The sequence below is a fragment of the Hydra vulgaris genome, chromosome 13 (genome assembly GCF_038396675.1).
Source record: "Hydra vulgaris chromosome 13, alternate assembly HydraT2T_AEP".
NCBI classification, from domain to species: Eukaryota; Metazoa; Cnidaria; class Hydrozoa; order Anthoathecata; family Hydridae; genus Hydra; species Hydra vulgaris.
In genome coordinates, this window is record NC_088932.1 from 43,124,913 (window position 1) to 43,143,749 (window position 18,837).

Sequence of the window (18,837 nt, forward strand, 5' to 3'; positions counted from 1 at the left end):
GACCCTAAATTTAGAGGGTGTTTAAACTAACACCCTCTAAATTTAGATTTAATTAAGAGAGTCTAAACTCTGCTTAGTAAACTAAATGCACTTTCCTAAAATTTATGTAACTATTTTAATTTTGTTGAAAAAGTTACAAAAGTTTTGTTGAATATTGTTGAAACACACAAAATTCTCTCATTGTCAATATTATAATAAAATGTTGTATGCCTATGTATTTATCGTTTAGAATGCATGTGCAGGTTTCAAGTTAGCTGGAGAGTTTTTTGCAGTGAAATTGAGATGTTATTCACGTAATACCATGGATTTAAATTCAGAGTTTTGCTTGTTGTTCACATTACAAAAGGAAATATTAAAGGGTAACGTTATTCAAAAAATTATTTTTTAAATTATTTTCATTTGCCGCAATTATTTATTGAACGTTGCGTTAATTAAGTTAAGTCGTTAAGCATTGTAATTGTTTATTACAAAATACAAAATTAAGTATTTTTTAATTATGATCTTAAAATATCTAGCTAAGTAAAAGCATCAAATCAATTTAAATTTTAATTTAATACTATATTTGTAATAATTATAAAAATAAATAATCCCAATTTCCAAAGCGTTTTTTTTACGGCTCACACAATACTGGTATTATTAATAAATCAACTTAAAATCTTTATGGAATAAGGACTCTTAAATGAAGTTCTTACGTAATTAAAATTTAAAAAATTGTGAAAAATTTTATCATGAGTGCTATTTTACTTGGTAGGTTAAAAAAAGTACTTTTTACTAATCAGATTATTAGAAATAAATAACGTCGTTAAGCTAAAATTAAAGAATTTAATTTAAATATCCAAATAACTTTTGTGGTTTTGCTGTAAAACGGATATATTACTTTGAGAATCTGTTCATTTTGGGCAACCTTCCTTTACAAATTTTTTAGTTACATTATAATTAAAAATAATTTCAACTTTTTCTTCAACGTAAATATAAAAAAATCAACTAATAGCTATAAAAAGCTTAAAATTAAGTTTAATAATTAAAAATAATTGTTTACATTGAACCCTGAAAAATAAATCTGAAGAAGTAGCTTAGTTAAGATAAAGTTGAAATATAGAACTAACTCCAGGACCGGAGCTAGAGGAATTGAGACCTTAGACGCAGAGATGGCGCCAGCATTTTTTGATCTTCGAGATATCTAACTTCCAGACATGAAGCAAACTCCAAACATTTATAAGTTTATACTTATGTCAAATAAGGATGCTTTGCAAAAGATGGCAATGATTGGAGTCTGGGAACAAAAAAAGTCCTAAAATTTTAGCCCCCTCCTGCCCCAAACGTGAGAGCAACAAGTTGATGAAATATTTTTTGTACTATTTTTAACTAGCCTTAAATTCGTTGAGAAATTTCAAGTATCAAAGTATAATTTCTCAGTGTTCAAAAATTATGACCATATAAAATTTGTAACCCTCTCAAATTGAGGGGGGGGGGGGTTAAACTTTATATGATCATACTTTTTAAACGCTAAGATATTTTACTATAAAATTTAAAATTTATTGATGAATTCAAGTCAAGTTGAGAATAGTTCAAAAAAAATTTCATCAATTTGTTGCTCTCATGTTTAGAAGTTAGATATCTCAAAGACCAAAAAATGCTGGCGCCACCCCTGCCTAGACGAACTTCCCATGTAACATTTTAGAATTGGCCCAGTGCTGGCTGCCGGCATTGGTCCTGTATTGTTTTGATTATCGGCTTAGAAGCGGCAAAAAGCACTAATCTTGTGCAGGGCCGACAGCAAAACTAGCATTGGGCCAATAGCAACATTTGCAGAAGGCCAGTAGTAAAACTTGTATTACGCCGATATTAAAACCTGCGCTGGGCCGATGGTCAAACTAACATTCCGCCGATATAAAACTTGGCATTGGACCGATAGGAAAAAATTATTTGATCATAGTAAAAATAGGATTCCTGCATAACACTTTAAATTTTTTAGTTTTATTTGAATTTATCAAACGAAGCAATTCTTGCGAAATTTAGTAGTCGGATATAAAAAAAAAAAATTATCAAATTTAATAAAACTCGATGTTTCAATTACAAAATTAAATAATATTAATATAACAATATAGTATTTTTAAGGTAATAAAATATTAGTAGCCTGTCTTTAATGACAATTCTTCGTCAATGACGATATGAAAAACTTTACAGTTTTTCATATGTAAAGTTTCAACTGTAAAGTTTTTCATATCGTCAATGACGATATGAAAAACTTTACAGTTTTTCATATCGTCATTGACGGCCACCGTCTCTATCTACAGCTTGTCGAAGCCAATTTTGAATATTTTTTATCAATAGATGCATCTTTTGCATTATTCGAAGGACTTCGACGGACCGCATCTGAGTTAAAACCAAAATTAACAAAATATAAATTCGGGTAAAAAATAATAAAACATGTAATGTAAAGTAACATGCAACAAATCATATTTTTGTTCATAACAATTAATTGCAAACAACGATTTTACGAGAGTGAATTAAATATGGCTGATAAAAACAGATAAGGTCACGAGAATTTAAATTTGAAAAGTACATACCTTCAACAACCGATTTTAAACGCAACTTTCCAAAACCATGCTTCCCGCAAACACTTTTTCAATTAACAAGACGAGCAAGCTTTGTTGTAATGAGACGTTTCATAATTCGTCTTGTCACGTCAACCTTATCACTACCGTCTATTTCGTTTAGCCTTAAATTTATTAACCGAATTCAAAGCTTATTAATTATCATAACATTTTTGAGTGTCAACATTGATTCTTTAACAAAATCAAAAAAAAAGAAAATCTTGGGGGGTGTCAAACTAGTAACCATAGAGTAATTTTAAAATATAAAATAATTATATAATATAATTATAAATAGAGTATTTTAAATCATAAACTCAAATTTTTAAATCATACCAAATTGCTGTATGTACCACGCCCTTACACAACTCATCTAGCTGGGTTAACTGACCAACAGTCTCCAAGGTCAATTGTTAATTATTTGGAAGTGGTAGTGCTACATTACCACTTTCCATATTCTGTTTAGCATATTGGTGCATCATTTTGAGATTTTATCTGCTCCAACGTTACAAAAGTTTGTGAAAGAGCTAAAGAACAAAAATTGAAATTAATACACAAAAAGTAACCTAATCATATATGTACCTTTTAAATATGGATTTTCGTTTGATAACACATTTCTGACATTTTTACACTGTGTTGGAAAATTTTGGTTTGAAATCACTGAGTTTTCCAAATAAAACAAGATATAAGGTAAAAAATATTTAGAACACAATTTTGATAATTTTTTTATATATAATATAAAAATCTACATATCTCAACAATATAAATAATTAATTCATAGTAAACATCTTTACCTGAAGCCATTATACCATTATCTTCTTTTATTGATTCAGTAACTAAATGATATGAAAACAAAATAACATCAGACATAGGGTATACAAAGAATAATGCTAAAAAACTTATTTCAGTATTCCTAGGCATGGTACGCCTAAATCAGTTGATTAATGAACTTGGAAAAAAAATTTATCATCAAGACCTGACTTCGAAGTACTAGTGCTATATTGCTGGATAGCGGAGATATCAGCATAAGATTCCAATGGAGTCATGTCTAAAGGACATATATGTATTTTTGTGTAATAAGAATGCAGGTGAAGGAACATAACATTCTTGCATTAAAATTATATATATATATATATATATATATATATATATATATATATATATATATATATATATATATATATATAATATATATATATATATATATATATATTTATATAAATTACTTATTGCAAATAAAACAAAATGTTTAAAATAATTTAGACTCTAGAATGTGATGGCTGAAACAAAGGTATAGTACCTGACATTGGAAGTTTTGTTAGTTTATTTTTTTAAATGTTAATCTTGTTAGTGTTACTAACAAGATTCATTATCCTCACTACTATTACTGCAGCTTTCAAATTCATAATAGTTTTTTGTGCTTTTCCTATAATAAAAATTAATTAGTCATTATTTATTTTGTTGTTCTGCCTTTAAATATATTAAGACATAAAGACATAACATATTTAAAATAAATGACACAAATGACATCTTATTATTAGGTTTGGTGGCACTATAATTTATAATACCAGGAATACATACTTTAACATAAAACCAAGACATGTGTTCACTATAACAAATAAGTACCTATTTTTGGTTGTAAGATTCTCTGATTCAGATAATCAGAACTTGAAAGATCAGACACACACTCACCTGCTTTGCATTTTTCACACACTATTAAATAATCATCTAATTACAATTAAAATACAACTTATTATTATCATTGGCAAATTAGTTAAAAAATTTTAATATGAAATTATAACAAGAACTTAGGTATAAAAATACCTAAATTATTTCGATAAATTTGTACGAAATGTATCTTTTATACAATGTTACAAACTAGTAACCTGTATGATATTTTATTATAACATTGTATGACAGCCAAGATTGCTCAGGATCCTTTTCTTTATAGCATCCCTTGGATTACGACATGTTAATGTAGACGACCGTTTACAATAAACAATACCTTTTTCTGAGTTGTAGGCACCACTTCAACTTTGGCTGTGTCAGGAAAAAACACAACATACCATAAAGACATGATAGTTTTACAAATTATAATTTTTAGCTGTGATATTCAATACTTAATAAAAATATAACATAAAATTGTAATATAAAAATATACGGTAGCCTTTTTATATGTATACATATAAAAAGAAAGGGTAATAGTTACACAATCGTACACAAGTGTACACACACAAGTGTACATTAATTGACAAGTGTCTCTACCTAATTTTCTTCATTTATCCCTATTTTTCATTAAAAAAATTTTTATATTTTTTTTAACATTAAATCTTGTATATAATTGAATACAAATATAAAAAACTATATATATATATATATATATATATATATATATATATATATATATATATATATATATATATTGGTAAATATAAAAAACATATTTGTATTCAAATAATACATCTAAATACATTTAAAAAAAAAAAAAAAAACATAAAAAGGGTTAATGATAAAAAAAACTGAATGTGGGCAATAAGTGTGTGTATACAAATGTGGAGTCTGAAAGTCATAGTAATTTATATAGTAAAATTAAATACAAAGCTTTTTATTTAATTATATAAAAGAAGTACAAGAATATAATTTAAACCTCTTGTTAGGCATATACATTTTTTTACGCTGGAAAGTGGAGTAACATTGAGAGTGTCTGATAGCTTTGTAAATGCCAATATGGCTAGAAGTAAGTGGATATTCAAAAAAGGCAGACATGTCACAAAAACCATTGAAAACAACAAAAAAATCTTCATCTACTTGTATAAGATTTATAACTTTTCTATAAATTTTGTTAATACTAATATAACTATCACACAACTTAGAGATAAAGAGCTTAAATAAACTAATATGAAACACCTTCAACAGAATTGTATTATTTAGGAATAGGACCAATGGAGTGCAGTTTTTTTACAAATAGGATAATCATTACAAATTAGCTGAGTATAACTATTATTTCTTTCTGTGAGCTAGTTGATAACTTGCTGTTGAGGAAGTCGAGATGAATGTACCAATTTCTTTAACTTGTGTAAACTACTTTCAAAAGGAAAATAACTAATTGTGTCCCATCAGCCAAACTCTTCAACATCTGAGGCTAAATGAACTGAGGAATACACATAGTACACAAGAAACTGGCATTCATATAACAAATGAGAATGTTTAAGAAAATATTTTAGCAAGCTATCAGCATATGCACAATATTCCCTCCATAAAGTTGGATGACATTAACAAAATATGGCAACTGAAAGTAACATGAAATGATTATAGACAGCAGGATCAAGAAACTGTTTTAGCACAACAGGTCCAGTATAAAGAAGAAATTATCTAAACTCTGTAGCTTTTCATCACTTAATTTTATCTAAGGAATGAGGTTTTCTCTGAAATTCATTAGGTATACAAATTTGCAAACTAATTAATGCACTTAAAAGCTTTTGAACAGTTGCAACTGGCAAACGCCATTTTAAATTACCTGAAAGCCAGGACAATACCAACCTTTGAACAACACCAAGGCAAATCAGATGCATGTAGTCAAGAGGAAATTGACTAACTAAACCCAGGTTAAGTTTTTGCAATGTTGATGGTAGATCTCTTGCATGATAATCTTCATCTATGTATTCATTGAATGCAGCTTCAGTCCTCAAAGGAGCATTATCTTCTGGCATTATTATTTTATGAAAATCATAAACATCTCGTTGGTCACACGAATGATATCCACTATGTATTTTAATGCATTTAACAAAGGCTAATGCAGGTGCATCACAAGAACACTATGAATAGATAACCAGTTTATATTTTTCATTTACATTAAATCCATTGTTTTGAAGTTGTATAAATTCATCCACAAAATCATTCATGTATTCGTCAATAATTTGCAGTTTATGTGGCCCAGTATAAAGTCTAATGATAAATGGTAATTTACATTTTGATTCACATATTATCCCTGATATTGGCCCGAATTAAAAGTTTGAGCTTTTGTGTATAGAGAGCCCATCGATGTGAACTTGTAATTGGAGGAGTGTATGTTGCTTAGTAAGTTTAATATGTCCAGTAGTAATCTGATAAAGAATTGAATTTTTCAAGCTAACATGATAATATTGTTCCCACTAGTACACGAAACAATGAAATTGTTAGATTATTGTCGATGTTACTAACTGTTTTAGTGAGTAGTAAAAATCTTGGATCCTTTGGCAAATTGGGATGAAGAGGATGCAATATATTTAAAAGATTTTTAAAGGTAGATTAATAATATTATTATCTAATGCCTACTGACCAAGATTTGATGATAGATCTTGGTCAGTAGTCTGCAAGTGAAAATACAAACTTCACTTGCAGAAAAGGGCTCTTTGCTCTCATTATCAGAACTTGAAGGAGAATGTAAGTCTGATTGAGATGAAAAATCGGAAATACAAACATAGCCGTTGTTTTTCCGATATCAGTGTTAGTATAACTTTGTAATCCAGCAATGTTTATGGAAAAATTAGGTAGACATATATCATTATCCAGATTAGTATCACAGGTATTGATTTGAGTATCTGCAACATTTTGTAAAATTTTGTTTACTCAACTATCATTACTTTGTTAGTTATCGAATATATTTGTAAGATGAGTAGCAACACTTTCAAGAACTTTTCTTCTCTTTGTAGAATAAGACTTTCCACTATTGGCCATTTAGTTTATGCAAATATAAATAAAATATTGTTGGGATATACCATATTGTTGGGATATACCACGCTTTCGGTTTATAAATTATGTTTTACTATTGGGATTTGGTAGCGGCCCACTGAAGCTACCAAATCCCCACTACTAAATAGAGGGGAAGAATTTTAATTAAATACATTTAATAACACCACTCCTAATTAGAAATTTCAGGCTGTCCCTACTGAGGGCAATAAAACGGATACTCTGCCGTCAGTCTGGCATACGTCGGGCCTATACTAAATGCCGTCACTAAATCGACACGATTTGCGGCATTAAACCATGCACTTGGTCGATGCGGTACGTTGCATAAAATTATTTCCGACAGTTTAGCATATATTGGGCCAGTGCCTTATGCTGGCAGTAGTGCAATTCCACGACCGTCACAGCGTGACACCCGTTTTTTTTTTGTCTTAAGCCTTTAATATTTTAATATTAAAATAGATATAAGAAGAATTTTTTTTGCTTTTTAGTTAGTTCATAATAGGTGCTACAAAAAACAAGAAGAAAAATTTTGGTGGATATATTGGCCTCTCATTCATGCAAGAAAATATAAAACGTCACAGCGTGACCAATATTTTCTCATTGTTTTTTAGTTTTTAGATCAACACTGTGACTCAGCTAATATAGATGAACTGAATTATTAACTTGGCATTAAACAAAAAGTTTAGACATTAGTCTTACAAGTTTTATAGCTAAATTACATTTTTTTAACTAAATTTTAAACAGGCACACCTTTAATTAACTAGTGGTAAACGTCACAGCGTGACCAGACACATTTGGGTAGTTATAAACCAGGTAAATGGGTTGTTTTTAGTATATTTAAAACTTAGTAGAGAGGTATTAGACAAATATATAATTGCATCTTCATAAAAATAGTTCTTACATAGTAATCTTCAGAGCACGCCCATACTATATCAGTGTCTAATCGCGTCCATATTATATTGCTGTCATATAAAGAACGTTTTAAAGTTTTTTAGTGATTTTATCTGTAGACATAAGTTGTTTGACTAAATACTTATCACTTGAATAGGATGGCATTTGTATTTTCCCATTATTGTTGTTATTTAGGTTCGCTGCAAATATTCCTGGTTTTGCTAGTGCTTATGTAAATAAGTCATCAATTTTAAATTTTTTAATTGTATTTATAATATCTTCCATAGAAACAAAATAGACATTGAAATTAGTCTCATTTTTAACAGCTTCATGAAAAGTTATGGCATGAGTTATTATAAATTTTCTCTGGATTATTTTTTGCGTTGCTATTCTTTTAACGGTCCCACCAATAGCATGTACCAATCCTTTCCCATGTGAAGCAGCAAAAAAGTTCCAGAATAATTTTAAATCATGCTGCTCTTCCCACCAGGGTATTGCTGATGCAATAAAAAAATATTTAAATTGATTACTTGGCTCGTCTGTCTAAATCTGTAGTATTTTAACACTTGATTCAATATGGTTAGATAATAAATTATGAACAAATACAAGAATAAATTTTTTTGAATGGCTTAAATCATCTGAAGCTATGAAAGATGACGAGAATGAATTTTGGTACTAAAATACAGCAGTAAACACAGTAACTTGCTTCTTGTACCAATGTGCTGACTGCACTTCATCTTGCCACAAAGTTGAACAATTTTCAGCAAAATTCACTTGAATGTGTCTGGTATACTTTGAGGTTGGATCTTATGATCACAATGTCTTTGATTGTTTCTGTTTAATAAAATAATGCCAAAGAAATGAAAGTAAAGATTTTGAAAAGGTGCTGTAAAAATCATCAACTCTTTCCTTTGTTTTAACCTTTTTAAGATATTCTTTTCCATTACCATCTGCAACTTTTTTCTATTGGTACCATGTAATGCATTTATTCTTGTCAATTTCATTCAAAACATATAGATTATGAAACTTTGCAGCATCTTTGCATGTTGTACACATATTATTATAACAAATGTCTTTTTCACTATCACATACAATGCTGAGAGGAAATTCATGTGAATACAATAGAAAATTTGAATCAAACTTGTGCATGGCTTCGAAGATAAGAATTATATTTTGATGTCGTTGACAACAACAAACGCTTCTTGACATTGAACTAGATAAAAGTACATGTGGTGGGCGTAAACTAGCAAACTTTGACTTTCCAACTGATTCTTCAGGATAATCACCTTTAAAAACAGCATAAGCTTCAATAACATTCACATACAAATGATGTTTTTGCAGTTCTTCTTGTTCTTTAATCTCACCACAATGGTGTCTCTTTTACCGGGTGCTTGACGGGATATATCATCACGCTGGTAAAAATTAAGAAACAATTTTATAGTTGAAGCATCTAATGCATTTTCACTAAGTATTTTTTCTGGACTAGGGGTTTCATTCATTTTTGTTAAAAGTTTTTGTACAACTTTAGCCGTCTTTCTGGGTGATTTTGGTAGTGCTGATTCGGCTCTCTTAAGAGCTTTTCCAAGAGTACTTGCAGATTTGTAAGAGGGTGATGTAACAGCTACAGATTTTGATTCTGCTATTTTTTGTCTGTTCTGTCTTTTTCAATGCTTTTCTTTTTCTCGTTGAGCCTCCAATTTAGCAAGTTGTCTTTCTTTTCTCTTTTTTGAATCTTTTTCATTAAATACTTTTTCGCCAAATTTTTCTAACTGTCTTTCACGATATTTCCTTTGACGTTCAGCATGAGTAAGAGACATATTAAACCCTTGAAAGATTAAAAAAAAAGCAACACAATAGTTATGGAGATGGACGTATTACATCCAAGGCTCAATGGAGTTACAACTATCCTTTAGAGAGGCTCTATGTATCCCAAAACAGAGCCTCAAGAATAACTGAGCAAATGTTGCCTATCCAAAACATACCTATATTTCGTAGTTTTTGCAGAAAACGCAAAGAAAGTTAACTTCACAATAATTGATTAAAGTTGATAAAAACTAAATTGTGGTTTCAGTTAAGCAGTTTTGAATATTGTTTTAAATTTTGTTAAAAAATAGTCACACCGTGACGTCACAGCGTGACATAAAAAGATTCTAAAAATAACTTGAGCTAATTATTTCTTTAAACATGTTAGTATTTATTTAGATGTACTAGATAGAGTTCTCATTGCGCTGGAATTTTGAAATCCTAAATTGGTTGTCTTAGAAATAAAGCAATTGGTACCTTAATTGTCACAGCGTGACAATAGTGGTAATAACATTTGATTAAAATAAATGGTTTTCTAAATTCGTCTGGCAACAAGTATGTCTTTATCATAATTAGCAATGATTAGTGCAGCTAAAAACCTGATTGCAATGAGCAAGGCAGTTTTTGAATTTTTTTATAGGTTCAATTGAACTTCGGCAATTAAAAACGATTTAAATTGTCGCAAAAACGCCTATTTTTACCTTCTGTTTCAGCCCATAAAATTTTTTTATGATAGCGGCATACTATAACAAACGATATATATTTTCTGAAAGAGGAAAAGTAGAGCATTCTACTGATATGTAGTATTATGTATATTGGCTTCGTTTAATTTTTTCATTTTTTGTGAGACGGTCGTGGAATTGCTCAGTAAATCGATATATGCTTGCCGGCAGAAGAACGCGCGTTGGGCCAATACCGTAAGTTTAAAAATGTTACGTGGGTTGTCACACCGCACTCCCCCTCCCTAAACTAACTTTTACAATGGTATACTAAAGTTATGTTGTTACATTTTGTATTTACATCCAGAAGAGTAATTACGTGTATAGTCATATATAAGCGTAGGGAAAAGTTGGACGTGGGAGAAGTGGGACAGCCTGAAATTTCTAATTAGGAGTGGTGTTATTTCATGTATTCAATTAAATTTCCTCCCCTCTATTTAGCAGAAATTGCTTTGTTTCCCTGCGTGCGCGAGAAGACCTTATTTTGAAATATACCTTAAAAAAGGGTTTATATTGGTGTGAAGTGGGACAGAAAAAAGAAATATTTATGCCCCGCTTCTTCCCGTCGCTATTTGATTATTTCGATTGGTGAAAGCTCTCGAACATTTTTATGTCAATTCGGTGATTTTTTAATTTTATCAGTTTCTATTTTATAATTTGTGTTAAAATATTAAAATAAAATGTTGTTTTAAATTTACTTTTCCCACTTCTACTCACAGTTGTCCCACTTTACCCTAATGGCACGGTTTCTTTAAAAGCAAAAACTTATATACTTAGTTATAATTGGCTGGAAACTAAGGGGATTAAAACGGTGCCTAAAAAAAAAGGTTTATTCGTAAAAAATTATGTTTGGTTCAGTTTATACATAAAGTAAAAAAGATATTGCAATTACCCTGAAAAAAAGTTTGCGTGTCCCACTTCTTCCAACTCTCCCCTATATTCACGCAACTTTAAAATATATTAATGATGCAATTTTTAAACTTCACTTTTAGCGCTTTTGTTTAGCCGAGAGTAGAAACGAGTCCCATCAGTTTAATGTTCCTTGCAATATCATGTTCACTTGATCGAATAGCTAACTCGAAAATTTTTTCTTACTGCATAGAAGTTCTCAAAAATCTTTTTATCAGTTTGGGCTTAGAGAAGCTTCACTCAACGCTAACTACAGAAACTGAAAATGTAAAGATAGTTATAACAATTTTGGGGACACAATTTGTTAGATCATTTTTTAATATAAAATTTAGTAAACCCTGTGGCATTGTACTATTGCAATTCGCTTTGAAATCGATTTCAGTTTACTGCATTGATATCTTTTGAGTCTTCATGTTGCAAAGCCTTTTCAAGATTCAAGCAATGCTTCATAACTTTCTTGGTAGTGACACACTGTAAACTGTGAACATCATAGAGAAAACCAAACAAAATCATAGAGAAAACCAAAGCTGTTGTTTACAAAAGAGTAAATCTTTCTTTAACTGATTGTATTGCTGTGTCAAGAGTAGCAAAGTAAAAGTTTATTTTGAATTTTTTTTTTGAATCTTCAATAGGTTTGTAATCCTTTATATGGAAATTGTTTATTCTTTCTTCTGATACAGGTTGATTTGGGTTCGAAACGTGCTGGTATCTCTAAAATGAGTGTCATTTCAACTGCATCTATCAGTGTTTTCTTAAAATCCATTTCATTACTGCGATTTACGAGAAGCTGCTTTGCTTTTTCAAAATAATTTATGACGCCATGCTTTTCTAACTCTTTTGTCTAAAGTTTTTTACGAGTCATGTTGATCTCAGGTAACACTTCATACCACACAACCAGAGAAACGACAAACTTAAAACTAAAAACGGCGTTTGCAATAAACCGTGCATCTTCCCGTGTTGAATTACCAAATGCTCCTGTTAAATTTGAATCGTCCGCAATCTATGCTAGAGCGTCGTAAAAATCACTAAGCTAATAACGAAGAAGTTTTAAAATATCAATTTGGCTTTCATATTTTGTTTTATTCTGTTTTGAAATTGGTTCTTTCACTTCATTCAAAAGTGGTTCTTAACATTGAAATTAGAAACATGTTAAGTTAAAACTTCCCAGTGACGAGTTGATACAGAAAAGAATATGCATGCACGTTGCACAAGATAAAAGAAGACTGTTGCTTCTAAGCAGCCTCATTAACAGCCAAATTCAATGTATTTGCACTGCAAGAAATAAGTTATGGTCGGGGATTGATAAAATCATTTGTTGGACACCCGTATTTTTTCCCTTCATATTTGTGCCTTTGTCATATCTTTGACCGCGTAAGTTTTTGATAAATAAAGACATCTTGCTTAACTGCTTAAAAATAGTTTCAGCCATACAAGCACCAGTAGTCTCCTTTAGAGGTACAAAGTTTAATAAATGTTACTTTATGAATGCTGTATGCAATCTATAATTATTGAGAAGTACTTAGCATCACAAGCAAATGGTAGATTTTTTTTTTAATTGCTTTTGATAAAAAATGAATCAATTCGTTTTGTATGCTTTTGTCTAGGTAATCTACATGCGTTTCATTGTCTTTAACCTTTCGAAGACGCTAATTTCACAAATTTCAGAAAGTTTCCGCTATCAGCAGTGCTCAGTTTTTCATGTGTACCACGAAAAGCAAGGTATTGCATACCAAGAGCTCTAATTAAAGCTATCAGCCGTTTCAAGGTTTTCTGAAAATACTGTTTTTTTTTTTAACGTGACAAAAATGTACACAAAGTCATTACTTACAGAATACTTCAGTTAATGTCTGCAAACTTTTCTCAATTGACAAACCGGCAGTTGTAATGGTTTTTTGAAAACTTTCTTTGCATACTTTCCTTAGGAAAGTTAAACTGATCAACTTGTTTGAGTCAATTTCTATCAAAAGTTGTCGCATTTTATCATTAAATACGATCCAAGTGGCCGGGTTGCCATAATTAACATACAAATCAGAGAATTTATTGATTTCATGCACTTCAGGGCCATGGTGTGTAACGTGTATTATGTAATTCAAATTAACATTTTTATAAAAATTTTAAAATTAAATTTAAAAACATTTAAAGCTCCATAAATATAAATAATTGCACTCGGTTAATATAAATACACAATATAAATCAATCAATTTTTTATAATACTTCTTCGTTATTGCCATCTTCATATTTAATTAAAATTAATTTCTATTTCTAAATTAACGCGCTAGTAAAAACTATTTTCGGTATCAAAGTTGATTTTGTTTTATTTGACTTGATTTAAAAGAGTACTTTTTCAAATCTCGTAAAAATTAATGCTGCCTAGTTTGTCAAGTGGTTATATCGGCCCTGATTAACTCTCAATACTTTTAAAGAAGCTAAAATTATCTATGCAATTTTATGCAATTTAGCAAATTAATATCAAAAATTAATGTAGCTAACTAACTAAATTAGTTATTCTAATGTTACTTTGATTCACTTCTGCTACAGTTAAACGTTTGTTATCGATAACTTAACATCAAACGTGTTACAAATCACATTCTATCGAACTCATTAACTGTTTTAATTATTTTACTTTTAAGTCTGATTAAAGAAGACTTATATTAGGAAATTAAAAAAAAAGAGATTTTTTATAAATAAATATTTTTTAATGCTTAAAAAAATATCTTGTTATATAGTGATTTCAATATGTTCAATTTTCACATTTTTGCCTCGTCCTCCAAATTTAAAACTCTCTTACTGGTCAATCCTAGTTCTCTCACTTCAAAAATATTAGTGTCACAAGCTAGAAGTGCATGTTAGCAACTCACTCTAAAATGTCTGTACTAGCGGTAAGAAGTTTTTTCTCGGTGCGGAGAGTAAAAAAAAAAAAACTTTTTTTAAAATTATTTTGAAACTTATTTTACATACTCCAAATCACACCCACATCTTAAAACACCCTTAATCCGCAACAACTCATTCAAAATATTATAAATTTTCCCTGGTTACTTATACCTAATTTTTTAATTTAAATTTAATTAAAGATAAGTTGTCACAATATTTACTTAATAATTAACTAAATTTAAGTTAATTTAATTAAAAATAAATTGTCATAATATTTGTTTGATTTTTTTAATTATAAATTATTATAAACTATATACATTCCTAGAACATGAATAACTGGAGTAAGAAATAAGACAACAGTCATTGATTCAAAATCTTTAAACTAGCTTGTATTGAAACTTTTTTGAAAAATTCTTTGATTAATATTTTAATGATTGCATAAAGAATTTTAATTAACCTTTATTCTTTGTCACGCAATTTATAGTGACCGATCTGTTTGTAACGTTGTCATTGTCATTAATATCTCTTTTGTCTTGACAAATCTGACATAATTAGTTATTAAAAGCTAAATTATTGAAACTTTTTGTGACTTTTTTAATTAATTTTTAAAACCAATTGAAACAAGTGAATAATAGTCACATCTGTAATTTTTTTAGTTATTAATAAGTCTTTTTAAGCTTTTTTAACGCTAAGACTTTTATCTTTCAACAAAAAAAGCAACAACAAAAAAAAAAGATCGAGTAAAGATCAAAGTTAAAATAAAATTTATTTAAATTTATTTCATTTTTATAATTAGTTTAAAAATAAAATAAAAATATATTTGAGTAGTTGTGTCTAATGTTAGTAGAATAAAAAATTACAAACGAATCAGCCCAGTTGTTATGGAGAAATCAAATAACTTTAATTTCAATTAACAAATTGTTGTCCTAGTAGTCAACTAACAGATATTAACTTAAAAATCAAAAGGTTTAGTGGACAAAGGTGGCGTTACAAAGATGGCGTTATAAAGGCGGCGTATTTTTTGTGTTCAAGAATTTATCATCACCTTAAGCCTACGTGCATACGAAAAAGTCACTTTTTAATTTTGTCAGATAACACTTTTTTCGACACCTTTTTTGACACCTTTTTCGACGTCCTATGATTCAACTGAATCCTGTATTTTAATTTTGATCCGAATATGAGAAATTTATTACACAACCGAAATATTCACGCAAAAAATTAGGACTGAAAAATATTCAATCGAATTTTTAATCAAAAGTCATAAATGGTTAATAAACCGAAAAAATTTCGATCAAATTTTTGATCGAAAGTCATAAATGATTTTAGAACCAAAATTCATTGAAAAGGTTTACAACCAAAAGTTCGAGCACTTAATTATTTTAGCGTCGAACTTGTTTATAAATTTTATAAGTTTTAAGCTTTTTTAATAAAAGTTTAAAGCGCATGCTGTTTGGTATACAATCTTATATAATAAATTGAAAAGTAGCATTGTTTATTTTCAAAAACATCTCGCGGTTAGTGGAATATAAACAACAGAATGGAGTATCAAAAAGTTGAGGTGAAAATCCACAATAGAGTGTTCAGGATTATCAACAAGAGTCCAGGCATGTAGAGACATTGTGCAAGATATGACTTGCACTTCCTTTAGAAGTTGTTCTGTCGTGTAAACACTTTGGTATGTGTCTTCACAAAAGATGTTCAATTTGTCGCTCAGAAATTGAAAGCCTTTCAAATGATTTTGTGTCTTAAATTTTAACTTGTAGGAATTGTTTCATTATTTACTACTGAAAATAAAAACTTATGTGGACTGTTGTTATTAACTGCGAATTGATAATTTTTGCAATGAGTATCAATTTTAGGTACGACACAAACTTATTGAATGGTACAGTTTTTGTAAAATATTTTTTTTAAGTTGATGGAGTAGTTTAATTTATAGATTAAACACAGTTTAATAAGCGTTACCTCGGTTACTGCATGGTTAGCATTAACTAAATATAGGTTTTTTGAAACGCGTTCAAATTAGTTTCAACGTTTTATGAAAGAGTATTTTTACTTATCACTATGTATATAGTTCACCAAATCAAAAAACTCCTATTGAGAAATTATGACACTTTTTGAAGTTTGGAATCTAGATTTTAATTGAACTTCTAACAAGTTATCAAAAAATATCGCTGTTCATTGAATGTTCATTGAAAGTTCATCCAAGAATCTTGATCTTAATAACATTTTTAAATGATGTTAAAGTGTTCGATTTCCTGGCTTGTTTAAGTGTTGTGTACAAGCGCCAGTCTTGGACCAAGACTAACACTTGTGCACATGCCTAGAACGTATTAATCTTCTATATAAGAATGAACGTCTTTTAAATCAATGAGATGAAGACTAAATAATTAAATTTAATTTATAAATTAATAATAATGAATTAATGAACTTAATTTATTTATTAATTATTAATTTATATATATATATATATATATATATATATATATATATATATATATATATATATATATATATATATATATATATATAATAATCATATTTAGTTAAACCCATTAAGTCCGATCCAAATTTTTTTGGTTGTAAATTTTGATTCAAAAATTTTTGGCGCAAGAAAGGATTTTGTAATTCGATCCAGCGATGAAAATAAAAGTAAGAAATAAATAAAATATGTAATATATAATGAAAATATCAGAAAAATAACACCTTTCGTGATTTCCCAAAAAAATAAGCTATTAAAAATTACTTATTATCAAAGTAATCTTATACTGAGTAATACTAAAATGTTTAAAAAAAAAATGCTGATAGATAGAAAGTACCAAGCTGTTGGGCGCTTTAGGCACGAAATCCTTCGAAAAAATGTAACGAATCATGCAAACAGGTTGCAAAAGAAGTTAAAAAAGCAGTGCTAGATTACAAACCATCAATAGTTCAAGCCTCAAAGAATAACCCAAAATTGATTCACGCCTATATTAACAAAATGCAAAAAGTTAAACACCAAATACGAATTTTATAGGACAGTACAGGTGAAAGCAAAGTTGATGAGGAGTGATATTATGAAGAAGAAGATATGTACTGGGGATACGCTACAGACGTAATCTTCACGGATCTAGCAAAAGCCTTCAACAGAGTTTCACATAATAGACTTCTCCACAAAATTCAAAACTACGGCATCAAAGAGGAGCTTTACGCATGGATTCAAGCATGGTTTTCAGGAAGAGAACAGAGAGTTGTAATCAGAGAGCATACATCAGATTGGAAAAACGTTATTAGCGGCGTACCGCGAGGTTTGGTCTTAGGTTCATTAGTGCTTGTTTTGTACATTAATGATCTTCCACACATATTGGAACATTAGATCAAGCTCTACGCTGATGGTAGCATAAATATTGGCGTCAAAAAAAAATCTGATTGGAACACGGAGAGTCTGCCAGCAGACTTAGACAGTCATTGAATGGTCACATTGCTGACTCATGACCTTCAATACTAAAAAGCGTAAAGTCATGCATACTGGCCGAAAAAAAAGGCATCAAAACAAGACTATTTCATGACAGAACCAGACAGCCTGCCACTTGTAATTGAAGTTACTCATTTAGAGAGATATTGGAGTTCATGTAAAAGATGATTATAAGCTTAATGTTCAAGATTCAGTAGCTGCGGTGAATGCTAACCGCTCCTTAGGAGACTAAAAAAAACTTTTCACAGCCGTAGTTTTTCACTGTGGAAAGAACTGTACACCACGTATGTTCGTCCTCACCTAGAGTACGCTATCCAAGCGTGGTAACCGTACCAACGGGCAGACATAGAAGCGCTAGAAAAAGTTCAAAACCGTACAATAAAAACCATTTCTGAGACTAAGCATTGCACCGCCGAGCAACGATGAGTCGTGTTAGGTCTTACGTTAGATCTAGTCGTGTTAGGTGATTTATTTGTGATGTTCAAGTTCATATGTGAAATTGATGAATTAAACTTTCACGTACCATTCAATCGCCCTTCGTTGTCAAAGCGTGTTATGCGTGGTTATACACCAACCACTTACACAGCGAAGAATACTCAATTGGATGCCAAGAGAAATTCTTCACGAACCGTGTTGTTTTGCAGTGGAACACCTTGCCGCCAACATTAATTGACGCGACTTTGGTCAGCATGTTCGAATATTGACTAGATGAACATTTAAATCAGTTAAAAGAAAAGATAAATGGAAATAAACTCTCTTCACATATGTTTTCAGTATTCTATTATGTTCTAAAAGTATAGTAATTGTGTCGCAGATGTGCACGAGTATTTCTAACATTTTTTGCGGTCCTATCGTTACGTACTCGTTTGGA

The 18,837-nt window shown here is 29.9% G+C and overlaps 1 protein-coding gene and 1 long non-coding RNA gene across 6 annotated transcripts in view; one reads left to right on the forward strand and one right to left on the reverse strand.

Annotated features, from left to right (window-relative positions):
- The window catches only part of LOC136090283 (uncharacterized), a 49,063-nt gene that overhangs the window by 12,743 nt on the left and 17,483 nt on the right, over positions 1 to 18,837 (forward strand). For both annotated transcript variants that reach the window (XM_065816575.1, XM_065816576.1), the window contains exon 3: positions 230 to 359. In XM_065816575.1, the coding sequence (XP_065672647.1) occupies positions 230 to 359 (130 nt within the window). The remainder of the gene's footprint in view (positions 1 to 229; positions 360 to 18,837) is intronic.
- LOC136089253 (uncharacterized) lies at positions 2,248 to 4,898 on the reverse strand. 4 transcript variants are annotated; one of them, XR_010642899.1, is made up of 6 exons: positions 4,600 to 4,898; positions 3,571 to 3,642; positions 3,389 to 3,430; positions 2,931 to 3,121; positions 2,571 to 2,708; positions 2,248 to 2,376 (listed from the first exon to the last, which is right to left on the reverse strand). It is a non-coding gene; the product is annotated as an uncharacterized LOC136089253 (long non-coding RNA). The 4 variants fall into 4 exon arrangements; XR_010642900.1 differs by lacking the exon at positions 4,600 to 4,898 and adding an exon at positions 3,895 to 3,999; XR_010642898.1 differs by lacking the exon at positions 4,600 to 4,898 and having other exon boundaries at positions 3,571 to 3,704.